Source organism: Papio anubis, chromosome 18 (assembly GCF_008728515.1).
Source record: "Papio anubis isolate 15944 chromosome 18, Panubis1.0, whole genome shotgun sequence".
Lineage (NCBI taxonomy): Eukaryota > Metazoa > Chordata > Mammalia > Primates > Cercopithecidae > Papio > Papio anubis.
The window spans coordinates 11,782,913-11,810,536 of NC_044993.1; the positions used below are offsets into that span (position 1 = coordinate 11,782,913).

Below are 27,624 nucleotides of genomic sequence, written 5' to 3' on the forward strand. Positions count from 1 at the left end.
CCAGACACAGTGGCTCACACCTGTAATCCCAGCACTTTGGGAGGCCAAGGTGGGAGGATGGCTTGAGCCCGGGAGTTTGAGACCTGCCTGGGCAATGTGGTGAAACCCTGTCTCTACAAAAAATACAAAAGTTAGTTGGGCATGGTGGCACGCACCTGTGGTCCAGCTACTCAGGAGGCTGAGGTGGGAGGATCACTTGAGCCCAGGAGGTCAAGGCTGCAGTGAGCTGAGATCGCACCACTGCACTCCAGCCCGGGTGACAGAGTGAGACCATCTCAAAAAAAAAAAAAAAAAAAAAGACAGAGAGAGACTATGATTCCTATTAACTCATGTAAATGTCTACTGAGGAAAAAAACTGTTAATGCATCTGAAGCCATCTCCCCCTGGGTGCCTGCCTTCCCATCCAGTGAAGAAACTATTTCGGGGTAAGAGAACACCCCAGACTCTGCGAAAATCTTCTGCTGTCCTGTTGCCTGCCTTCTCTCTCTATGCAAAGGCTGGAAGAGATGGGCCCCAGGGGAGGAGAAAGACATCAAGGCATTTGTGACAAAGCCAGCCAGCTTCCTCTCCCCATAGCCCTGGGCAGGTGCTGTTTGATGACCATAACTCTATTTGCCAGAGAGATGTCCCATAGACCATGTTGGTGTGGCGCCCTGGTGACATCTTGTGGTGAAATAGAATATAAATAAGCCTAAAATTCTACCCATGGCTGCACTGGGGTTCAATAGAGCCTGATCTCCCTGTATGTTTCTTTTTTGTTTGTTTTTTGAGACGGAGTTTCGCTCTTTTGCCCAAGCTGGAGTGCACTGGCATGATCTCGGCTCACTGCAACCTCAGCCTCCCAGGTTCGAGTGATTCTCCTGTCTCAGCCTCCCAAGTAGCTGGGATTACAGGTGTGTGCCACTGCACCTGGCTAATTTCTGTATTTTTAGTAGAGACGGGGTTTCACCATGTTGGCCAGGCTGGTCTGCAACTCCTGGCCTCAAGTGAGCCACCCAGCTTGGCTTCCCAAAGTACTGGGATTATAGGCGTGAGCCACCACATCCAGTCCTCGTATGTTTCTACCTGAACAACGTCTCCTGCTGTCCTTCAAAGGGTGGATACTGAAGTCCAGTGGACACACACATTTAACCACAAATCGAAACAAACACTTCCCAGTATACGCTCTACAAGAAAAGAGTAGCATTGACTAGAAGAATAAGATATTTTCAGAGATGAAAACGTTCTCTATTCCCTAGGTTCCCATGTGTTCTGATGGAAAGGAACTACATCCTATGGGCAGAGAGTCTCGGGTAACACATGTTTACCTCCCAAGACTCCTTAAACAAAGCCTTGACTCAGAAGATAAAACTCCATCAAATTTCTGTGAAAAGTCATTCAACTACAAATTCTTTAATCTTTTTTTTTGTTTTGTTTTGTTTGAGACGAAGTCTAGCTCTGTCGCCCAGGCTGGAGTGCAGTGGCTCGACCTTGGCTCACTGTAATCTCTGCCTCCTGGGTTCAGGTGATTCTTTTGCCTCAGCCTCCTGAGTAGCTGGGATTACAAGCATGCGCCACCATGCCCGGCTAATTTTTTGTATTTTTAGTAGAGGCGGGCTTTCACCATGTTGACCAGGCTGGTCTTGAACTCCTGACCTCGTGATCCGCCCACCTCAGCCTCCCAAAGTGCTGGGATTACAAGTGTGATCCCAGCCAAATTCTTTAATCTTAAAGTGTACAATTCACAAGAGGTAAACTTAGGGTGTTTGTCTACCTGGGGATAAAAATGAGTAATGAACAGGAAAGAGATTCCAACAAATAAAATGATTGCATGGTAATACTGTGAGCCCGTCTGGCTGTGACTGCCAGCACAGATGAAGAGATCAGAGCAGTGAGGATCAGAACGGGAAGCTGAACCACTGGCATTGTAAACTAAAGAAGTACAAGAGAAGCACATGTCAATGCTAACAGAAATCCCTCTTTGTTTTTGGCTTATTTTTTCACATGCCTGCTGTGTCAAAAGAAATACCTCTTTGTGTCCAGAGTAATTTCTTTTTCAACTTTGAAAGGTAAGAGGTGCATTTACTGGAAGTACTATGAATCTGTCTGGAAGAAATCCTTAGGCTGGGAGCAGCCCTCAGTAGGTCGGGAGGGCTGGTGGGAACACACTTCCTGCATATGACCCACTGATCATGCACCTGTGATAGAGTGGCCATCAGCAGGAACCACAGTACAGCCATGCTGGCCTCTATTACCTATCCAGTGTGACAATAAATGAGGCCAGGCACACACCTCTGTTACCTATTATTCTCCACAAGAGTAGCAGCAAAGCAATGAGACCTGAGTTATATAAGAAAATATCACAGGAAGAAAGGAAAGGAAAGGAAAGGAAAGGAAAGGAAAGGAAAGGAAAGGAAAGGAGGACTGGACAGGACAGGACAAGAAAGGAAAGGAAAGAAGGATCTTCTTTCTAATATTTTTAGGCAGCATCAGAAAAAAAAAATCATTATTAAGGTTTTTCTGCCAAACTATACATCCCGGAGAATGCTGACATTTAATACACAGGATCTGAGCTGTAAGATTAATGGAGATTCAAAATGTTAGGTACCCTTTTCCTTCAAGGCTGGGAGGCATCAGGCTTGGTGCAATCTGCAAGCTGATTTTAACCTAAACTCAAACTAGACAGGGCAGAATTAGAGCATGTTACCCCGAAGGGCTCAGCTTTGAGGGCTGAAGGCTATTCATCTCCAACCGTTCATTCCACTCATTTCTTGAGGATACTCAGATGTTGCTGAAGAATAAACAAATGAACAGTATATGCTTTCATTCACAAAGTGAGCCAACACGCCAAGTTTTTGTTTTGGTTTTTTTGTTTGTTTGTTTGTTTGTTTTTTAAGATGCAGATGTACCAGTAAAAGGAACAGCAGTATTAGAATAAAAATACAGCTAGTACTAGAACTATTTTTAAAGTCCTGGGTGAAAACAGACAATGCACAATTTAGATGCGGAATAGAAGGGAGTCAAAATATAAAAACAGAGAACAGAATATAATTCAAAGAGATGTGCTGCTTGGAAATAAGGAAAAAATACTAAAACATGGGATGCCATTGTTTTCCATGTTAACCTAATATTTCATGAATTAAGATGGAATAATTACACTGAAGCACAGTTTTCTTAATTAGCCCAGGTATATTTCCTGGGGAAGGAATAACTTATTGCAATAACTGGTGTTGGGACAATGAACTACCATCTGAGAAAATAGCTGACCTTACCACCCTCATGGCAAAACAAATCTTCAACCACTCATCAATTTCAAAGTCAAACATACGCACGTTCAACCAATAAGACATATGAGTCAATATAACGTTACCATGGAGAAGGATTTTTAAAGCATAACAATTAAAAGCAGAGATCACAGAAGACAGGCTGATAGATTTGGCTGCAAGAGAATTAAAATGAAAAGACAAAAGTAAAACAAAAAATTAAAAATTTAAAGACAAAAAAAAGCACACATCATGAGCAAACACAGTCATATACCACATACCAATATTTCAGTCAATAATGGACTATGTGCACAATGATGACCCCATCAGATTATAAGACCATATTTTCACTGTACCTTTTCTACATGTAGGTGTGTTTAGATGCACAAATATGTCCCATTGTATTACAACTGCTTACGGTATTCATTACAGTAATACACTGTACAGGGTCGTAGCCCTGGAGGAATAGGCTATACCATATAGCCTGGGTGTATAGTATGGTATCCATCTAGGCTTGTGTAAATACGCTCTATGATCTTCATGCAATGACAAAATACCGACAACACATTTTTCGGAATGTATCTCCCTTGTTAAGCGATGTGACTGTACCTGTGATATACATAACCACAGGTTAATATCCTGAACATTTAAATAGTTCCTGAACACATAAAAATTCTTACCATTCACAAACATAAAGACAACAAGATAGAAATCAGTCACAGAACATGAATAGACCATTTGCAAAAGAAATTGTTAACACGTCCATAAAAAAAGTGTTTAGCTTCACTAATAATCAAGAAAGGGCATAGTAAAATTAGATTCTACCTTTCTCTCACTACTCAGCTTTAGAAAAACGTTACTTATTCATATGAAGATACTGGAAAGTAGTAGCCTCTCAATATTTCAAGAAGGCGATTTGGCAATTAATCTCAAAGCCTACAGATAATCTTATTCTTGCAACCAGCACTGCCAAGCTCGCCAAGGAAACACTCACTGGTGTGTACTACAAAAACATTCATTGCAATTCCACTTACAATAGAGAAAAGCTGTAAATAACCTGTATGTCCAACAATAGCGGATTGGTTAAGGAATCATGACTCACCCATCCATTAGGACATTGAGCGGCTATTTAAAATAATGCTGTCGAAGGATTTAGTGACACAGAAATACTATTAAGTGAAAAAAGGCAGTTTCTTGAACACTTCCATTTTCCTTTTTTGGCTGGCTTATTATTATTACTATTATTAATAATATCATCATCATTATTATTATTATTATTTTAAGATCTGAGTCTCGGCCTGTCACCAGGCTGGAGTGCAGTGAGGTGATCTCAGCTCCCTGTAAGTTCATCCCTCGGTTCCCGCCATTCTTCTGCCTCAGCCTCCCCGGAAGCTGGGACTGGCGCCCGCCACCTCGGGCCTCGCTAACTTTTTGTATTTTTTTAGTAGAGACGGGTTTCACCGTTAGCCAGATGGTCTCAATCTCCTGACCTCATGATCCGCCCCACCTCGGCCTCCCCCAAAGTGCTGGGATTACAGGCGTGAGCCACCACGCCAGGCCTTTTTTTAACTTTTAAAGAGATAAGACATATGTGTAAGTATCAGGAATTGCTATTGAAATGACCACCAAAAAAATGACTTGTTCCACTGAACAAAGAAGGAACAACAGGCCGGGCGCGGTGGCTCAGGCCTGTAATCCCAGCACTTTGGGAGGCCGAGTCGGGCTGATCACGAGGTCAGGAGATCGAGACCATCCTGGTTAACACAGTGAAACCCCGTCTCTACTAAAAATGCAAAAAATTAGCTGGACGTGGTGGCGGGCACCTGTAGTCCCAGCTACTCGGGAGGCTGAGGCGGGAGAACGGCGTGAACCCGGGAGGCGGAGCTTGCAGGGAGCCGAGATCGCCCCACCGCACTCCAGCCTGGGCGACACAGCGAAACTCCGTCTCAAAAAAAAGAAGGAAAAATAAAGTTGATGCCACCTTTGGTCTCTTCCTTTCTAGTGACAAATCATGGGTACTTCAGCAACCACTTAATCCATCTGGGCGTCTGTTTCCTCATCTATAAAACAGGAATAATGACAACTTCCCCACCTTAGACATATGGATTCTATGAATATATTCTCGACATGTAAATGGCCATTTTGTTGTGTTGCTGTTTTGGAAACTCCACCATTACGCCAGCCATGTGAAAATAATTTCTCAGCTCCATTTGACAAAGGAGGCAACTCAGCTGGGCTCCAACACCCTTCCCCCATATCTCTGCCACTGAACTCACACACACTCTCCCTTGGGAAACCCTGGCTGGAAACTGAAAGGATGGCTCCATCCTCTTGCTTCTTAACACTGCACCGCCCAGGGGCTCTGAGCACTTTGCATGTTTCCTGCCACATCATTCAGCGGCCCCTGCCTTCCACCGTCCAACGTGCCTTTGCATCCTTCTCTTTGCCCAAGCCACCTTCCACATGATAGGAGCTCAAGCACCTCCCATCAACCTCTTGTGGACCCATCAACACATCACTGGTATTCTTCTCTGACCTATTAGTGCTTCAAGGTTGAAAAGCACAAAAAGGCATGGTCCACACAAGCACAGGGTTTCTCAGACTCAGCACTATTGACTTTTGAGGCCAGACAATTCTGTGTTGTCGGGTTTGCCTGTGCATTTTAGGATGTTCTATGGCATCCCTTGCTCTTACCCACTAGATGCTAATAGCAGCCTATTCTCCAAGATATGACAACCAAAATATCTCCAGACAAGTGTCCCTTGATGGGCAGAGTCACCCTCGGAAAAGCACCACTGCACACAGTGAGAAAAGCAATATATTTATTTCTGCTACTGGCTGTCACAGCCTACAAGCAGCAGGTACCCAAATCACATAAATGATCACCACAAGTACATTTCGTGGGCAGGAAAGTCCATGCCACAGCTTCAGCCAGAACCTCCTGAGACTGAAAGGGGAATGACAGGGAGTGCGTTCCTCCCCGCCTTCCTCTGGCTCCCCTCTGAGCCTTGAGCAAAAGGAAGGGGACAGCCCCCTGAACCCTGAGCCTATTTGCGTCTCCTCTGAGAGCATGTTCTGGAAGCGCTCCACAGCGAGCGTGAAGATCTTTTGTGAGATTACTTATCTCGAGCGTGTGTCACTTCTTCAGCACCATAAAACTGAAATACTTGAAATAGATGTCACTACATTTGTCAAGAACTGACATGGCCAATTAATATTACAAATTCACCATGGAGAAACGCTTCCAGCTCCCAAGGTATAAACTGCTGAACATCACAATTTCATCTTGTAACAATGGGCCAACCTCGCCAGGGCTATAAATACGAAGAAGTACAGGCTGATTAAATGGTAAAAAGTGCTGTTCACCAGGAGTCTCTTTCCAGGGCTGACACTAGCGCTGTGCCTAAAGTTAACAGGTACCCCAATGTCTCGGCTGCAAAATATGTATTTTTTTTTCTCCCTTTCTTCAGGAAAAAGTTAACTGCTACATACTGTCACTTTTTTCTCCTCCCAGTGAGCAAATGGCACACTCATTACAGGACATGAAAGACTGTGGGCATCGGTTATCCCAAGTTGTGTTGCTATTTAGCTAGTTGGACTTTTCCTTTATTTTTTATTTTTCTATTAAGTGGTGTCACAGCCAAACTCTCACCCCTAATGAGGCACAGCTGGGCCCTTGGCCCCAAAGAAATATGCGTTGGAAATGAACTGGAAAGCACTTGGCCTCCCTTGAACTTCCCAGGAGACAGCTTAGACCCTCGTGCCCTCTGGGAGTCAGCCGGCTTCTTTTCCAGGAGCCATCTTCACCATCGAGCAGGAAAATGCCACTGTTCCAAAGTACACAATAGGTTCTGGTGGTTTTCGAACATTCTCCATACACCAGGCCAAATGGAGGGGCATCTGAGGCGAATTCCGCAGGATGCTTTAGGAGCCCAAAGGCCTTGACTTTCTTTTCTTGGCAGAGGTTTTAAGTTCCAGTCCCCAGGCTTCATCCTTTATATTGTTGGTTTGGAAGACAGAGGCAGCAGTAAGAAAATAGATTATGTATAAGGAAGATAAATAGGGCCCAGTGAATTACCCAAACCAAATAAACAAAGTCTGCTTCGGAAATAAGGTTCTGGAGGGAGGTGAGACCTGTATGCATGAATGTATAAAATCAGAGAGAAATGTGTCAAAAACAAATTACAAACCTTTCAAATACGGGATTACACATGAATGGATGGTAATAATCATACATCACTCAAAGGCAATCTGTGTATCACATCTTGCATTTCATCAAACAAGGCTTAGCTCTTGGGTCATTAATTAGCAACCTCGGTTCCAGATACCAAAAGATGAGGAAGGCTATAGTACTCGGGTCCTGCTTCAATATTGTGATTTGTTTTTCTTATCTACTTCTCTTTTTCTTCCCTTATTTTGCTCAAAATGCCTTCCGAGGAAAGACAAGACCTTTCTTATAAAAGGAAAAATATCCACATCTCTACCCACAGAGTCCACCACTAATGGAAAGAGGAGATTGCTTTCTTCAAAGTACACTTAATTAAAGCAATTTACTAACTCCTTTACATACAATACAAGAAAGCTAGAGGAAGTTTTATGCATTTATATTATACTTTTTTCCTTCTTCTTCTTTTCTCAATACAAGAATCTTTCTGTTTTATGAAAGCTAAGCCAGTCCATACAAAGAACAGTTTACTCCAATACAAATAGAAATTATAGAAAATATAAAAATCCTACTAAACCTTTTAATCTCTAACTTTCCAAGCACGTGAATTAATATAGAGGACATTCGAGATTTATTTTCTTTAAGCTCCAACAGTAAAGAGTGTTTCAAAGTCATTCTCAAAGCTCTAGAGATTTTTAAAATCCAAATGAACCAAGCTGAAAGCTGTGGTGTGATATATAATAAAATCTACTCCAAGATTCACCTACTTAAAGATATACAATACATTTGGATAAGAGAAAATGAAAGTTTAAAATCTAAATATATATGAATCAAATGGTTAAAAAAATAAATAGAAGTTTCTTGCTTAGAGTAATAAACGCAAACTTCTTGGTGGATATCCTTAATCCTGATTTTAGAATGAGTCCGAAAAGAAATTACCGGAGTGAAAACCAGGTAATGGAAGAAATGATGAGCATGTTTCTCTATAGAACAACCTCCCTTCCCTAACCGCTAACTATGTTGGTACTTACTCATCACATTCTAGCTCAGAATTGCCATTCTGGTCCTTTTATTCTTGTTAGTCACACCAGCATTTGTACATTGCTTTCCACATAAAAAGAAAAGTAAATGGTTCATTTGTCCCTAAACTTTGTGTCTTACACAACATTAAGCATATTTCAAATAAAAATTTTCAATTTTCACTAGCTATGTCAAAGGTTAGTACCCAAGCTACAACCACAGATTTTAAAAGACTGTTCAAATGAACAGAAAGCTTTGATTTTCAAGTTCTGATCAGAAAATAACCATGGCAGACTGTTGAGAAATTAAAAGTATCATCAGAAAGCCCTTAAGTATTACTTAGCAAAACAGCTATGACCCAAAATAACATCTGTTATATGTTTGTTATTCACTTTAATAATGACTGAAACTGAATAAATGAAATTTGCTTGGAAAATAAGGTTTTGAAGGAAGATGAAAACTGTACATTTAAGTGTATGAAATCAGAAAGATATAAGGTAATATAAGTATCCATCACATAACTGGCCTTTAAACCACGTAAAACTCATTGATACCCACACAAGAGGCCAAGGAAATGCCAACTTCCAACTCAAGAAACTATAAACAAAATTCCAACACTTTCTAGACACCATTGGGTAACGAATTTGAAGGAGTACCCTGGGTAAACAAACATTCACAATCATTCAGCATTACCTCCCATTCTAGAAGGGGATAATCCATTTTAAATTACTCCTGAATTCATCAAAATATAGTTCACAGAGTAATTACACTGGTGATGATTCAGGAGACACTTTAAAAGAGTATTACAGCTGTATTGTGATATATGTAGTTCAAATACATTTTGCCCATTTAAAATGTACAATATTTGATGAGTTCCAGTACAATCACAGATATATGCAAACCATCACCACAGTCAAGAGAAGTGAAGATAAAACAAGAGAACAGGAAGAGAGGAAAAAAAAAAAAAAAAACACGAAGAGAAGGAGAGAAAGAAAAGAGAACAGACTTGGAGGTACATATTCCAGGGCGAGTTCTTGGGGTCTTTATTGTTTTAGGATTTCTCAGTATGCGTCGTGGTAACAGAGCTTTATTTGCCTGGTTGCCAAATAATCTCTCTTCCCAAAGAATATGAGAAAGAAAGCAAAAGAGAACTGTTCATTTGCAAAACTGAGACTCACCGAGTTAAAAAATTAAGTTGTACAGATCAGAAATGTAATCATAGGAGACAAGCTCTGAGAGTTTTTCAATCACTGTGGGGCTGCATCAATTTAAAGTCATGTTACATTAAAGAGAAAAACGTCTGGGAGAGTCTCTTCGTGTCACTTTAGATTAGATTTGTTGTTGTTATCGGGCTGTGCATTTTGTCGGCTATATTTTACATTTTAAAGATATTGTTCAATGCCCATAAATAAAAAACTTATAACCTACGACTTTTTCTCCATTGCCCAGAGATTAGTAGATGGTGCAAATTAACAAGAAGAGCAAAACTCTCAGTGTTCATCTAGATTCATATTAACATATTAACTAACTTGCTTGGAGTAATCTAACATAGGCCAACTTCAAATCCAGTGATTTTTTTGTTTTTAATTCTGCTCCACTTAATGTAAGAGTTACCCAAAATCAATCTGTGGTCTATCTCCCTTCACCTATTCTATATCATGCAGGGGGGAATTGGAAAATTCCATCTGGTGTGTTTCAATATTTCCTCAAGTGCAACTTCCTTTATCTCACCAAGATCTTGTTAAATTGCATATAAGTTTAGTCCCGGACTTCAAGGACTTCTAAACATCAAGTTGCATAAAAGTGACATTTCACCAATTTAAGTGATAAGTTTTCAAATTGTGAAGCATCTAATTGCAACGATAAATCCACCTTGCTTTCCTCTATGGCTAGACATCTGTATCTTTAACAAACAAAAGTGGCAGTTTAAAAACAATTAGACTCAAAAACTCTAATGAATAAAAATCACTGTCTCTACAGATAGCACATAAACTTAGATGCACACCGGAGTGTGCTTCTACACTGCATGGCACACACCGGACAGGGACATTCTGAGCCAAGAAGGGCCCTGGCCCCAAAGTTGTGCTTGTCCTACTTTGCTTTCCAGAATGGAGACCACTGTAGACATCATAAATCTAGAGAACACATTAAAACCTTGATGCGCCTGTCATCAATGTAGCTGCTTTATCAGGGCATTTTTTTTTTTCCTTAGAGGAAGGAGAATAGTTTTCCTGTAGGTTGACAGGAAAATTTAAAAAGCATTGTCTGTGACCTCATATAGTCAAATCATGACTCCTGTCAACAAACAGCCTCCTGGCCTCCTCACACACCCTCAGTCCTATAGAGTTACATCATACACACATTTACCTGAATTATCAAAGACATTAAAAAAGGCAAGCAAAGGCCAGGCACGGTGGCTCACGCCTGCAATCCCAGCATTTTGGGAGACTGAGTGAGGAGGATTGCTTAAGCCTAGGTGTTTGAGCCCAGCCTGGGAAACATGGCAAAATCCCATCTCCACAAATATAAATATATATATATATGTGTGTGTGTGTGTATATATATGTATTTATATATATTTATATATATGTATATACACACACATGCACATACATAAATATAAATATAAATCAGCCAGGCATGGTGACACACATCTGCAGTACAAGCTACTCAGGATGCTGAGGCAGGAGGATCATTTGAGCCTGGGAGTTCCAGGCTGCAGTGAGCTGTGATTACACCACTGCATTCTAGCCTGGGTGACATAGAGAGAGCTCGTCTTAAAAACAAAAAAGAAAAGAAAAGAAAGTCAAGCACAGGGAGGGAGAGGGACAGTAAAAAAATTGACGGGGGGAGATGCCTTGGCCTCTGCTTTTTGTGGAAAAGGAGGCTGCTACATAAATACAAGGAAGAAACCAGCATATGAGTTTCCAAACTGACTTTGAGTTGCCAAGGGCATGAAGTCTGGAAGGATCTTTGAGGGTCATTTGACTCCACTCCACTTCCAGCTTATATGCTCACTTCAGAACCTGACCTGTGCAGAAGATGAGTCTCCACGGTCTGCACAGCACACAGAATTATTTATCCCTATACCCCTATATATTACACCCCCTTTCCCGGTAGGTGAAGTAACTGTTTGCTGAGAGAATGGATGAATCTTGCCTTTAACGTTTCAGGCATGTGTGAAACACTTTCCGAGACACCCGGCACCTAGTAACTTTCAATAGATTTCTGAGCCCTCTGTTAAGTTTCTGCGTCTCTATTAAGGTCAGAAGCCCAGAATCTGGCAGAAGAGTGTGGTTCAGCTCTCATCTCATCGGCAGGATCACGTGTCTCAACACAGCCAGGATTTAGGAACAGCAATATTCCATCTTAGGCAGTTCACCACTCCGTAGGATTATTTGGCACCCTCAATTTTTGTTCTGCTGCTCACGTCACACAAAGGCTATTTCTCTCTACTTTGTATCTCTAGCATTTTTCCCACACCGGAGTTGTACCTATATACACTGCTGCTTCTACCAGCTGGAAAGTAGGAGTAGAACCAACAATCCTCGCTTTGGCCAGCGGTGCTAGGAACTAACAACTCCACATATCCTGCAAGGCAGGCAGGAGAAGTTAGGAAGGATCAGGGAGGAAGGGAACAGACTTTTATGACTGTGGATGCAGGGCAATGGGCTCCCGCGTTGTGGTAGACAGAATGATGCCCATTTCCTGACCAAAGATGTCCAGGTCCTAATCCCTGAAATTCATGAATATGGTGGACTGCGTGGTGAAGGGGAATTCAGGCTTGAATTATTTTAGCTTGAATTAAAATAGGGAGAGGGGCTGGGTGTGGTGGCTCACACCTGTAATCTCAGCACTTTGGGAGGCCAAGGCAGGCAGATCACTTGAAGTCAAGAGTTTGAGACCAGCCTGGCCAACATGTTGAAACCCCATCTCTACTAAAAATTAGCTGGCATGGTGGTATGTGCCTGTGGTCCCAGATACTCAGGAGACTGAGGCAGGAGAATTGCTTGAACCCACAAGGCAGAGGTTGCAGTGAGCCAAGATCAAGCCACTGTACTCCAGTCTGGGTGACAAAGCAAGGCTCTGTCTCACAAACAAAATAAAAATAAATACGGAGAGGACCCTAATTATCCAGGTGGGCTAAACGAAATCACAAAGATCCCTAAAGGTAGAAAAAAAAAGGCAGGAGAAGAGTCCTGGCAAAATGTGACCATGAAAGAAAGACAGAGATGCAAACTTGCTGGCTTTGAAAAATGGAGGAAGAGGCCATAGCAGAGGAATGTGTCAGCCTCTACATCATGGGAAAAGGTCAAGGAATGATCTTCCCCCAGAGCCTCCAGAAAGAAATGCCGACATTTTAGCCCAAGGAGACCCCTGTGGGACTTCTATCCCACAGAACTGAAAGATAATACATTTATGTTGTTTCGCTGCTACATTGGGGATAATTTGTTGCAGCGGCAAGTGGAAACTAATACACTTGGAAACAATGGCTGTAATGCATCCATCGGTCCACTGGTTTTCTAACCTGCAAGTGTTCAAAGTGTTGATTTACTTTAAAATAATTAAGCCAGGCTCTGGGGATTAGAAAGACCAAAAAATTTTATCTATTATCATTATTACTTCTACTACTGTTTTTATGTATATATTTATTATTTTACTTTTCAGCTGTTCTTATTTAATTGGCAAGAATCAGAAATAAATTGAGATGGAATGGTCCACACAGGGCCCATGCTGAGACAGGCAGTGTGGCTGACAGATGAGACCACTGGTCAGCAATGTGTTTGTGTCTCCATTGTGCCCCCTTATTCACTGTCCTGCCTGGAGCCACTTAGTCGCTCATCTGTGAAATGGGAATAAAAACAGTCCCAATATCTCAAAGATCATTGTCTTAGTCTGTTTTCTTTCTCTTTTTTTTGAGATGGAATCACCCAGGCTAGAGTGCAGTGGCATGATCTCGGCTCACTGCAACCTCCACCTTCCAGGTTCAAGCGATTCTCCCGCCTCAGTCTCCCAAATAGCTGGGATTGCAGGCATGCGCCACCATGCCGGGCTAATTGTGTACTTTTAGTAGAGACAGGGCTTCACCATGTTGGCCAGGCTTGTCTTGGAACTCCTGACCTCAAGTGATCCACCCGCCTTAGCCTCCCAAAGTGCTGGGATTACAGGCGTGAGCCACTGTGCCAGACCTAATACAGGTCCGTTTTCGCACTACTATGAAGATACTACCTGAGACTGGGTAATTTATACAGGGAAGAGGTTTATTGACTCACAGTTCCGCATGGCTGGTGAGGTCTCAGGAATCATGGCAGAAGGCAAAGAAGAAGCAAGTACCTTCTTCACAAAGCAGCAGGAAAGAGAATGAAGCCCAGGGGAAACTGCCATTTATACAACTATCAGATCTCATGAGAACTCACACACAATCGTGAGAACAGCATGGGGGATACTGCCACCATCGGCCAATCACCTCCTACCAGGTCCCTATCTGGGCACATAGGGATTACGGAGATGACAGTTCAAGATGAGATTTGGGTGGGGACACAACCAAACCATATCAATCTTTATGAGGATTCACGAAGATGAAACACTGTGCATAAAACATCACGTAACCACAACACCTGATACATAGCAGGGGCTTGATACGGGGAAGAAAATGACCTATGGGACTTCAGTGATTTTACAAAGAGTACACAGTCAAAAAGGAAAGCCAGAGATATCAAGCAATCTTCCATCCTCTAACACTCTTTCTCCAGTAATATCCTGCATCGACTACCAAACCCCGCCATGTCTCCAACCACTGGATTTTGGCCCATATTGGCTAAACAGCAAAGACAATCCTCTTAATTTAACCCGTTCTCATGGTAGTCTCTGTAAAGCTGCTTGACAAAGATTAAGTATCACATACTGTCATATCAGTAGAACTAAAATATACCACGCAGTATCCCTAGTTTCCAGTCCAGCTCCAAATTTTTAAATGACGAACCTTTTTATTGGTAATAGTTATTCATTGCTATTGATATTGAACTATTTTCACAACGATAAAGTAGCTCATTAACAAACAAATAACGACATAAAATCAAACTATGAAACCAACTGAGTGTGAAACTGAACGGAGCATCACTGGGCATTAAGGTTACAAAGAAAGAAAGGCCTGGCCTTGCTTTTAGCAGGCTTAGCAACTTTTTCAGGGACCTGCGACATGAATATTCAAAAAAGAAAGTGCTAGGCAGTGTGGCTAAATGGCATGATTAGAAGGGACAGCATAAGGCCGGGCGTGGTGGCTCAAGCCTGTAATCCCAGCACTTTGGGAGGCTGAGACGGGCGGATCACGAGGTCAGGAGATCGAGACCATCCTGGCTGACACGGTGAAACCCCGTCTCTACTAAAAAAATACAAAAAACTAGCCGGGCGAGGTGGCGGGCGCCTGTAGTCCCAGCTACTCGGGAGGCTGAGGCAGGAGAATGGCGGGAACCCGGGAGGCGGAGCTTGCAGTGAGCTGAGATCCGGCCACTGCACTCCAGCCTGGGCGGCAGAGCGAGACTCCGTCTCAAAAAAAAAAAAAAAAAAAGAAGGGACAGCATATTCAGAGGGAGGTGCGATCCCTGAGTGCTGAGGCCCGGGAAGAGGCTTCGGGAGGAGACCAGACTTGGAGGATGACAGGGGTGGGAGTGCAGACAGCGACCACAGGGCTGACAGCAGCAGACATCGATTGCGCACAGAATTCCAGGCACTGTTGCTTGGTGGTTTATCATCTAAACTCTCACAAAAGCCCTAAGAGGTAGGAACAATTACAAACCAACCACCTTTTACAGATGAGGAAATTGAAGTTCAGAGCGGTTCGGTACTTGGCTAGTGGTCACACAGGTAGGAATTAGCTTGAACCGGGACCCCTCAGCCCGACCCTGAAAGCGCTCAGATACTCCTGAAGGAGGAGCTGCAGTGACTTTGGGTGATGAAGCACCGACAGGGAAATAGGGATCCTGAGACTTGAGGGTCCAGGGGGTCAGTCTGCAATGTGGAGCTGATGTAGACCCAGTCATGAGCCCAGCCCTAGGCAGCAGGGCATGGGCAGCAGGGAGGCAAGGTGAGTCTGACAGGCCAGGTGCCCCTGCCCCCATGGCTGAGAGGGGCAGACTCTGGAACACAGGTTACACCTCTCATTTCAGTGCTTAGAAGAGCAGAGACAGCCAGCTGTACAGGGGAGGCATGGGGCCAGGCGTGACATGCTCACACCCCGGACAGGTCTGGAGACAGCCTCCTGAAACCGCCCTGGGGGCCCCAGAGGCCCTGAGGCCTCCAGGGCTTGTCACTCAGGCACCGAATACACTTAGTCTAATTGGATATTATTCCTTCTTTATGAAGCCAAGCAGGTTGTTACCTAGTTCCCTGGGTAAGACATTTGCAGCTTCATTTTGCAATTACATCTCCCTGGTATTTGTCACGGCACAGAAGTGAAATTTCTGTGTCTCTGGTCCCCAATGTCATCTTTTCCTTCTGTTTAAAATCTAGGTGCTATGCCAGTTCTTTTTTAAAAAATCTGTAAGCTCTTTTCCACCCTCTCTCCCCCAAAAATCCTGCAATATCTGACCAATTATTTTCTCAGTCACATGAAAAATAGATGCCATTCGCATTGCCACTATGGCAGTTGTGAGAGCTGCTCACAAGTATCTTGATCTTCAATTCTTTAGGGCACACAGTAGGATAGCGCTTATCTTGTGAACTGAGGCATGACCATTGACTTGCTTTCACCAATGGATTGTGGGGAGAAGCAAGATTTCCGGGTGGAAGCGTTCAAGCCAGACACTAATCTCCCATGCTCCCTTGTATTAGGGAAAGAACAGAGGCACACGTAAGAGATCGTGTTGAGGTCAGCCTGGATCCCTGAAGGACTTTTTTGTTTGTTTGTTTGTTTGTTTGTTTGAGACAGAGTCTCACTCTGTCACCCAGGCTGGAGGACAGTGGCATGATCTCAGCTCTCTGCAGCCTCTGCCTCCAGGGTTCAAGCAATTCTTGTGCCTCAGTCTCCCAAGTAGCTGGGATGGCAGGTGCACGCCACCATACCTGACTAACCTTTGTATTTTTAGTAGAGATGGAGTTTCACCATGTCGGCCGGGCTGGTCTCAAACTTCTGGCCTCCAGTGATCCGCCCACCTCCCAAAGTGCTGGGATTACAGGTGTGAGGCATTGGGCCCGGACAGATCCCTGAATGACTTTAAAGCACAGCCCCTTACCTCCCATGTGTGGTCAGATATCATGAATGGGAAATGAATTCACTGTGCTAAGCCACCAAGATCCGGGCATGTCTGTTACAGCAGCACACTCCAGTGCAGCCTGCCTGAGAAGCCTTTTTAAGCAGCTCAAGTTCCATCCTGTGTTCCATCTCTTTCTCATGAGGTTGGCTTTTACTTTGCCTTCCAGCATTACCAGACTGTTCATGAGTTATCAAGGGCAGACCAGGCAGGCCTCCCAAGGTGTAATATTTATCCTAAATTTTGCATCCTTTTTGGTTCCTCTCTATGCTGCATATCCCCTTCCTTGGACCTAATTCAGATTTATAGAACAAGAAAGTGTTTCTCACTGCCTTGTCTTGAAGGGGACATAGGTGAACTCACCCACATTTCAGCGACAAAACTCAAATGCTGACACGGCCCATCTATCAGGCTTCATGGGACTTTGCAGAATCCAACACAAACTACAGAGGTAGTCAAGGAAGGGGTTACTCCTCCATTTCCCCCTGGCAAATCACCACCATTCCTGGGGCCTGGATCCTATAGGGCACACAGTAGAATTACACTTCCCTGTCCTTTTGAATTTGGGCATGGCCATTGACTTGCTTTGGCCAATGCAAATTGTTTCCTCTGAGGTTACATCTATTCCTGCCAGCCTAGATTGATCAGCCTCTGCCCTCAGAGAAGAAATCAATCTACCCTTCTCCATGGAGTGAGCCTTCCTTCTGTGACAGCGCTAGACTGCCAAAGAAGCAGAGAGCCAAAATGTTCCCAGCAGCTCTACAGCTGAGGCCAGGTGCTAGCCTCTGGAATGAGGCTGGACTGGGCAGGGCAGTTCCCCGCCCTGCATTCCAAACAGGATGCTCACCTGCTTGCTGCTCCCACATACCTTTCCCAAGTACACCACATAATAATAACAAAAGAATATGATCAAATAAATAGAGCTCCCATGATTATGTACCATGGTAGCACATAATTAGAGCTACCAGGATCTTAACATGCATTATCTCCAGTGTCCAAAACACATTCAGCTCAGAGAGGGTAGGTGCAGTTAATGACAGAGCCTGGATTTGAACCACATTCTTTCCACACCATATTCTGGTCCCTCCCACTCCCGCAACCTTCCTCACTTCATGCATTTTCTTTGAGTTCTTCTCCCTGCTGGGAAGGTCTTCTCCAATCCTAGCTCTGCTGTAAAGCCTGGTTCCCGCTGCAAAGTCACTCCCTGTTATTCATTCTCACCCTGAACTCTTCCCTCTGGAACCACTTTTCTACAGTGTTGAAAACAGAGTTAGCACACTGATTCTAAGCACACAGTCCAGCGGCCTAATTTTTCTATGTTTCCAAGATGTCAATGTAATCTTGACAATGCAGCAGCAGCAGCAGGAGCAACAGCAACTGCCAAGGTCTGCAAGTGGCTTCAAGACACCGGGGACTTTATTAAGCAGTTCCCAGGTGTGATCGCTCGCTCTTGCACTCATACACTCAGCGCAAATGTCACCTCACCAGTGAAGTCTTCCCCAAGAACCTGACAAGACCAGTGCCCAGCACACAGTAGGCCCACAGCATGTATTTGATGAATAAGTGAACAAAAGGAAGAATGAATGAAAAAAGCTCTTCAAAGTCATGCCTCTGGACTCCTTGTGATGTGTGAGTCCCCTGCCACAGCCATAAGAAGTCTCAAGCGGTTCTACCATCACCTTTTTGAGAAGTAACACCCACCCTAGACTCGTGGGAAACTGGCAGCGTGGGAATTAAACTCAGTGTCTGTTCTCTTCCACGGAGCGGCGCCAGGGCCAGAACCCAAAATAAATTCCTTTCAGCCCTCTAGCCTTTCAGTAGGAATATCTGAAGTATCTTTAATCAAACTTTAGAGGCTGAAATTGCCCACAATTCTAGAAATGCCTCCAGTTACTATGGATTTATCAGTGAAGAGAATGAAATAAAGAAAATTTGTTTCATAGTTAAAGCCAAGGCCACTTTATCCCAGATGTACTTAAATCACTTAGCTCTTAACGGAATCTTTAACTATAAATATCCTAAATTTGGTAGTAGGATAGATTAACTACAAAAGGAAATTAACACTGCCTTAGAGAATGGAGATAACATATTAAACCACTGATAGGCTACTTTTAAGAATTATAACTGGGTAGACCTAACATTTTTAAATGGATATTAGAGATGATGAAATGCCACTCAGCCACCCTCTGAAATGCAATTGAATTTACATTGATTAAGGAAAAAGAGGGGAAATCTAATATTATATAAAGCCTTTCATTAAAAACTTTAAACAAGCCCCAAAATGACTCCTTAGGAAACAGGTTTTGGGTGACTAAGCAGTGTGTCATTAGCCCTCTGGTGAGAAAATGCAGGATTTAGTTCCTTATGAGAGAGAGACAGAGAAAGAGAGAGAGAGTGTGTGTGTGCGTGTGTGTGCCGGGTTTCAACGGTGGGTAAATTAGCACTTGCCTTCCAAAAAGACCAGCAGCAACTACAAAAGTTTGCAGGGCTTTGTCATTAGCCTGTTTGCAGTCTCCAAAACAAACCGACAGTCTCATGATGCAGGACATTAAAAATCCTCAGCGGTATCGACTGCCTGAAGCCGATGCTTCCCCGTTAAATACAGCGCGGCTCAATTAAGAGCTCTTCAATATACAATTTAATTTTTCTTTCATCTTGATCCACAGCCTGGCTCAAAATGAGGAATGTTAGAATAGATGTACTTTGAATATTGAAGCAAGTCTTTATAAATAAACCTATCACCCTTGTAATGATTTCTGTCATAACATGACAAAATAGATGAAGCTCAACGTCTGGAACCTCAGCTCACACGTCATTTTTCCAGCATCACCAGGACCTACAATTTTTTTTTTTTTCTTTTTGGCTTTTCTCGTACTTTTTTCCAGTTATCTCTGAATGACATTCTGCTGTTTGAGAAAAGTTTATCCTTTTTTCTTTTCATTCCCTGTGTGGCAATTCTTCAGAAAGAACGAAGAAAATTACTATTCTGCTACTTACATGTAAGGGAAAGCAGGTAACTTATAAATGAATTATGAAGGTCTTACCCTTGGAAAGACATACATATTTCATCATAAATGTGATCCATTACACTTATTCTACATACAGTATTTATATTTATACATGATTATTCAAGGTTTGGGTTTTTTTAAATCTCCACAAGCCCATGCTTTCAAAAGCAAATCTGACATTCTCTTTTAACCTGTAAATCTCAAAACAGAGGTACTCCCAATTGACCCCACATGTGTAGTCTCTCTGGATGGAAGGTATTAGATTTACAAAGAATACAGAGAATCATGAGATTGCTCAAAGGTGCACGTATTATACAGAACAATGTTCAGATAGCTCCATGAGCTTGCTATGAGTCAAAGAGGAAGATGTTTCACTTTGGACCAGAGACAATTTCTTATAATGAAACATATTCATAAAAAACAGACTTGACAACAGTTAACACCTTGGACAGAACTGTGTAGCAGTGACGTGCATTTGTGACAGCTGGCTTGAGCTAGATGAAGAAGGAAGAGGGCTCTCTCTCCTAAAGTGGATAAAGTATCAGTGGAGCAGCCTAACACCCGTTCCCTTTCTGATCAAATCATTCTAGTTGGTCTTTTCCGGCTGCAGAGGTCCTTGCTGAGTTGGGACCTAAGGTGACATCACAGTCACATCACGATGACAAATGTAAACTTATTTAAAATGTACTGGTTTTAACCCATTGTATTTGATTTTCATGTTATAATTTATAACCTTTTTTAAAAATTCAAACTGCATTTCATATTTTTCAACTCGTTCACTCCCTATTTACCATGAAATAGACATTACACATAAATGTGCATATGTATATACATTCAAATACAACCATTCCCAATAGGAATTGACAAAACCACCCATATTTTAAACACACTCCTTCCATTCTTACTCTTCTTTCCCCAGATGCTGCACTTAATATTATTTGGAAAGAACTGAAAAAATAAATAAATAAATAAAAAGCTGTAAGACAATTTTTAATTGTCAGAGATGGAGCACTTAGAATTTATCGTAATTAACTAGTCATTATTTCAAATAAGAACATTAATTGGTATGTTCAGAAAATCTGCAGCATTGCAAAATTTAAAATAAACATTACAAAGATATCATTTACAACTAATCTATATTTACCACTGAAGTGAGCTTCAAACTATATTTCTTTGTATTATGATTTTATTGGCTACGGCACACAGTAAATGGAGTGTGTTATGCACAGCTTCCTAAATACCTAAATTTATAAAACCCAATTACATAAATTAATTAGGAATGAACGCATGCATTTGTTTGCAACTGCAACATATTAAACATGACAAAATTAATAAAGAGACCCTAAAAGAAGAAATAATGCCACATATTCATTTTCCGTAACAGATTTTTATGAGATTTAATTTGACTTATCTAGTCCTAAGGGTCATGCCTCTTAATAAATACACAGTGTCTCGCCATTTCATATATATATGTAATGGTATGTTTTTATGGCTCCTAAAGGACCAAGAATATATAAATTCAAGAGTATTTATTTCAAGATTCAGAGACAGAATGGCAAAGAATTACTCAAATGTTATTTCTATCTTCCTCATCTCCGACCTTGTTATCAAACACAGCTTTTTGGTAATTAGAGTGATTCACCATTACCTAGCTTTATTATAGAAAACATCCAGTAAAACAAGCTTACTCTGAGCTCCATGAAGGAATAAAACATTGGCATATGATCAAGCTAGTCAGAAGAGCACTGTGAGGCCGGATGGAGAGGTTCATGCCTGTAATCCCAGCACTGGGGGAGGCCAAGGCGGGCGGATCACCTGAGGTCGGGAGTCCGAGACCAGCCTGGCCAACATGGCGAAACCCTGTCTCTACTAAAAATACAAAAACCAGCTGGGAGTGGTGGCAAATGCCTGTAATTCCAGGTACTCAGGAGGCTGAGGTAGGAGGACTGCTTGAGCCCAGGAAGTTGATGCTGCAGTGAGCTAAGATCACGCCACTGTACTCCAGCCTTCCAGCCTGAGCAAAAGAGCGAGATTCTATCTGAAAAACAGGGCGAAAAAAAAAAAAAAGGATTGTTGGAAACAGACCCCCCCTCTTGTTTTTTTTTTTTTGATAGGGTCTCGCTCTGTCACCCAGGCTGAAAATGCAGTGGCACAATCACAGCTCACGGCAGCCTCATTATCCCAGCAATGCATTGTTATCCTGTTACGGGACATAACAGATGCTATATCTATTGCATCTTCAAACTAAAGAGACTCTGAAACAAGTCACCAAAAAAGAATCCGTTCTGCTTCTCAATTAAAGGAGTGAAAATTAAAATGAGAAGCTACTTTAATCCTAACAAAGTAACAAAGATTACCAAAAAAAGAATAAGAGAGATAATACTTAGTGTTGACAAAGATGTAATAAGATGAGCCCCCTCAGATAATGTTGGTAGAAAAACTACTTAATTCACTTCTGGTAAATATTTGGCAACATCTATCAGGGATACGAAAATTATGTATACATTTGAATCAAATAATTTTTAAGATTCTATGCTACAGATATGTAATAATTTATGTAGAAGAAGAGTCATCAAAGCCCATTATTTAAAACTGAGGAAACAGCATAAATACATACAAAAAGAAAACACAAAATAATTCGTGGCATCTGCCTGGGATAGAGTAGGTCCATGTGGGTGATTAAGAGCATTATATTTTTAGAAAGTGGGCAAATGCTCATAAAACAGTGTTAACTGGTGAAAATAAGCAGTAAGTATTACCAGCAGACAATGTAGAATTAATCCCAATTCTCCCTTTCCTTAGTCCTCTGGCCCTGGGAAAATTACTTCATCTTTGAATGCCTGAGTCTCCTCATCTGCAACATGAGGATAACAAGGAATCTATCTTGATGAAACGCTATGCAGATTAAACTTTTTAATTCACATAAAACATTCAATTCTCAGTAAGGGAGAGGTATCATTAGCTCTTATCATTATCTTAATTTTGCAACACAGAAAAGACTAAAAGGTTCTGAAACCCTACTTTGCCACTTCGTTTTAGTTGTGCGACCTTGGACGTATTCCTTAAATATTGCAGTTGTCTGAATAATCTAAATACGTTAGTTGTCTGAATAATCTAAAATATGTTAATAATTAACACTCTAGTCTAAAGGTAGTTCTGAAGGTGAGAAAAGACACTCAGCTGAATACTCTGAACCCTGGAGGTTCTCAATAATGATTTTCATAACTATTAATTGTATCTACAAAAGTATTCACCAAGAACCCCTTCAGTCTGAAACGAGAATTAAAAATAGAATAGGGTAAAATTCTAAATGTTTGATGGAAACACAAAGTTAATATTTATAGATGGTCTCTCAGTCCTACTCCAGTTAGTAGAGCAACATCAGCTTAGAAACTTCTCTCAGTCTTTCTCCCATCTTTCGAAGGTAAAGACCAAAATGGGGTCAACATTTAAAGTTCCTAATCTTAGAAACCCTAAAACACCAAGGTACTTTACCTTTACCTTTTTTTTTTTGCTTCTAATTCTTCTCCTCCTCCTTTCTAATGGTTGTTCCTTTATTTTAACAACTAAAATACTTTTGCTGGGAAATTTAAAGAGAAAACAAACTACACTTCGATGACAGGCTCATTTCCAAAATTATTTATTTTCATTCTGGATTGATATTCCACTACTAATAACTTCAAAGAATTTAGCATAGCTGTTGTTATATCATACTATACCTCAAAACCCTGAAATGGTTCCCAGTAGAACATAGCATAAAAAATTTCAAACTCCTTCGCCTAGACATTCTAGATCCTACAAAGACTTCACCTGATTTCTTCTCTTCTTCCACTAATCGTCTATTGATAAACACAATGCAATGATGAAACAAAATACCAGCAAGTTAATAATGGAGAGAGGAAGGGAGGGAGGAAAGGAAGGAAACAACGAAAGAAAGAAAGAGAAGGAAGGGAAGGAAAGGAAGGGGGGAGGATGGGATGGGTGAAGGATAGGTGGGTGGGTGGGTAGATTAATAGATGGATAGAAGGAAGAAAACAAGCAAGGAAGGACGTATGGATGAATAGATGAATGAACAGATGGATGTATGGATATATGAAAGGGTAGATGAGTGGGTAGGTGGATGGATGGAAGGGTGGATAATTGGAAAGGCAGACTGAAGTGTAGATGGGTGGGTGGGTGAGTGGAAGGGTGGGTGCATTGGCAGATGGATGGATAGATGGATGGATGGGTGAATGGATGAATAGATGAATGTATGGAAGGGTGGATGGGTAGGTGGGCAGATGGACAAATGGATGAAGAATGAGTGGTTGTGTGGATGGACAGATGGATGCGTGGATGATTGGATGGATAGAAGAATGAAAGGATGCATGAATGAACAGATGGGCCAATTGACATATGGATACATGGAGTTTTTCTATCCTAACTTATTGTTTTATGGCATTTTTTCTGTTTGTCTACCTACCTCCCCATCTCTTTTCAACAGTAATAATTCTACTTCCAACTCTTTCACAAAGTCTTCCATGACCCCCCACATTCCATCCCCATCACTGGAAAAGATTGCTCTGTGCTCTGAACTTCCATACTTTTTATGTTATCCTGTCCAGCTCACCACAGAGTTCTTTAACAACCAACTTCTCTGCCTCCTGGATTTGAGCTTCTACAAGTCAGGACTAATTTAAGCCCCATGTTCATGTCTGCCATAACACGGCGTCTTCAACAAAACAGTTTATTCATTCATAATTATTTATTAACTGATTGGATATCCCAAATAACATTTAATTCTTCTTTTCAACATCCACAAGGCAAGAATCTAGAATTTAAAATTCTCTATTCTCTGATCTTAGAAAATATGGTGATCTAAATTTACCTAACTAATGGCAAGGAGGTAAGACATAAAAACCAAAAGGGTCTAACTTTGCTTCCATCACAGACTTGCTATGCAATCTGAGACTCATCTTTTCTCTCGTCTCCTCATATTCCTCATCCCAGTACCCAGGTGTGTAATCAGGTATTTCTTAAGGCCTTCCTGCCTCTCCAATTCTGCAGTCCCATGATTCAGATGGCAACAGAAGGCACCCACTATGGGTCTAACATTGTGCTTCTTGGAACTAAAAATCAAAACAACTGAACCCACGGAAATAGCGAGTAGAAAAAATGGTTACGAGAAGCTGGGAAGGGTAATGGGGTGTTGATGGGGAGGCGGGGATGGTTAATGGGTACAAATAAAAATAGAAAGAATGATTAAGACCTACTATTTGACAATACAACAGGGTGACTATAGTCAATAGTAACTTAAATTGCACATGTTTAAATAACTAAAAGAGTAATTGGATTGTCTGTAACACAAAGGATAAATGCTTGAGGGGATGGATACCCCATTCTTCATATGTGATTATTTCACATTGCACGCCTGTATCAAAACATCTCATGTACTCCACAAATATAAACAATTACTATGTACCCATTAACATTAAAAATAAAAAAAAATTTTTAAAAAGAGATTAGGGTTCAAAAGAACAACAACAAAAAACCAAAAAAACAAAAACAAAACAAAACAAAAACATGCTGGAGGCTCTGCCCACATCTGGTAATAAACAGCTTTTCACATTCTTGTTCTCTCCAAATAGGAAGCCAGCTGCTATGGCTCTCAAAGACCTGCTCTTGCTACAGGTAGTACAAACTGTCCTGCCTCTGGGCAGACAGTGCCCTCACCACCTGCCCCGTCACTCTTCTCATCATTCCTGTCCCTGGAGTTGAGGGGATGGCTGACAACATGTCAGTGTCCACACCATCATGTCCAAGCAGACTATAGGGACACACTTGTTACCCATCAACTCTCCAGAATTGCAAAGGTTTCAAGGCAGCAAGCTTCCACACTCACTGTTGACCCAGGTCCACTCTCAAAAGCCATGCATAGGGCTTTTTCCAGGCAAGGTCTCCTTTATGTAATCACACTATGAAAAAGGGAGGAGAGCAAAATGTGATTCATCTGTCACTACTACACCAGTGAGGAAAATCACTAGCATGTGCTTGCCCAAGACCTTCTTGAACACTGAGCCTCATTATTTTATCTGCTCCACCATCCCTTCTCCATCTAGTTTTATGCTCTCACCTATCCATAAGTTCCTCCCCAGTTCTCCTCCCAACCTGTGGTCGCAAGGATGTTAACTGACATCTCTTGATCTTGCCTTCATTTTGCAGATGGAGACACGGACTTCTTGTCAACTAAGACAAGTGTGCCTAATTATATTATTGAATATGTTTTATTTCTGCCAAGAAAAATATATCGAATACCTCCCCATAAAGACATGGAGAATTTTGCCTTTTCCTTCACAAACTTCTATCCAAATACACTCAAAATATTTATTATACAACCTAACAAATTTCTCTTCTCCATTGAAACATATTTCCCTTTTGAATGAACCTACCCATCATTAAACGTACTTAATATTGATTCGTCCCAGAACATGAGCCAGTGCTGCAGTTTGCCAAATATACTTCCCCAGTCATCTCCTTAGGGTCCCCAAACCATTGCAGGATGGGCAGGCAAAGGTGGGTGTCTTGATTTTGCGCTAAGTCCAACAGAAGCACAGCGAGGTTAAATGAACTCCGCCAGGCTCTGCAGTTTCTCACCTATCCTCAGGCCTTTTTCTTCCAGCATCCAGCCTTATGGCCTTTACTTGACCTCCCCTTTCTAAAGACACCAGTTCAAGGATAGGCTGAGGCAGGAATATGACTGTGTTTTGTTTTCCCATCATAATCCAGAGGGCCTAGTTCTATTTCCTTTACTTGGGCCTTGGCAGACAGCCTCTGCAGGAACTGGCACTACTGAAATATGTTTTTATTATCTGTTTTGACCTTCTCAACATCAGTTATAGTGTTGAGGACAAAATAATTGCTCATTTATTCACCTATGCCGTTCCAGGAACTATTCCAGGAATTCTAGTGGTAAACACAACAAATGTCTTTTCTTCATGGAGCATTTAAAAAGACAAAAAAAAAAAAAAAAAACCACACTATGAAAAAAACAAAAAATTGCAAATATAATGAGAGGTTGAGCTATTTTTTAAAGTGGGGACACAGTACAGAGACAGAGAACTGGGGGGGACCCTATTTTAGACAGTGTGCAAATACTGCTGACAAATGGATTCATTCTAAGTTCCTGGTACTCCAGTCAAATGAAATTTCTTTCCCAGTGAAATTTTATTTTTAAAATGTTAAGAGCTGAAATACATGTACTTACAAAAATGTTCCCCAAACAGAAAACTCATTTGACAAACAGATCAACAATCAAGTCAATGAATGTGATGGTTACAACCAAGGTCTAGATGGCTTTTTTGAGATTCAGTTCTTGAAAAGATGACTAACTTAACTGTGTTCCAACAACCTAAGGCTTAAAATGCATAAAGCCAGATCCACTGAATTTAAAAATCTGACCAGCTACACACCTGGAAATGGAAGGGAATAAAAGGATGAGGCATGGGCCAAGGGTTTGGAGAACCATCCTTCATTCTTTCCTTTCTACCAGAGGCCTCATGGTCATGGCATGTTGGACCAGGACCAACGACTCTTCCATGTCAGTAATCTGAGCCCAGCCTAGAAAGGAAGATGGGACAACAGTGTCCTCAAGACATTACTGGTCTGGAATCACCTAGGTTTGTGGGGAGTCCAGAGGCCATGTCAAAATTGTTCCCTTATTTAGCAGGTTTTCAGCCAGATTGCAAGACCAGGATAGAAGAGGCTAGTAAAAGCTTGGGAAAGGAAACAGGTGGTCACAAGTAGAGTTTAAAGAGGAAAAATCAAAAATAAAATGAAGGCTGGGTGTGGTGGCTCACATCTGTAATCCTAGCACTTTGGGAGGCCAAGGCGGGTGGACTGCCTGAGTTCAGGAGTTCATGACCAGCCTGGGCAACATGGCAAACTCCTGTCTCTACTAAAAA

The 27,624-nt window shown here is 41.8% G+C and overlaps 1 protein-coding gene across 12 annotated transcripts in view; it reads right to left on the bottom strand.

Annotated features, from left to right (window-relative positions):
• Nucleotides 1–27,624, bottom strand: part of WWOX (WW domain containing oxidoreductase) — a 1,119,479-nt gene that overhangs the window by 991,278 nt on the left and 100,577 nt on the right. For 2 of the 12 annotated variants that reach the window (XR_004179639.1, XM_031657879.1), the window contains one exon: nucleotides 6,043–7,235. The exons of the other annotated variants lie outside the window; for them this stretch is intronic. Coding sequence is in view for 1 of the 2 variants with exons in the window: in XM_031657879.1 (XP_031513739.1) it covers nucleotides 7,167–7,235 (69 nt within the window). In the remaining variant the exon portion in view is untranslated. Of the gene's footprint in view, nucleotides 1–6,042; nucleotides 7,236–27,624 lie in introns of those variants that run through there. 12 annotated transcript variants of the gene reach the window in all.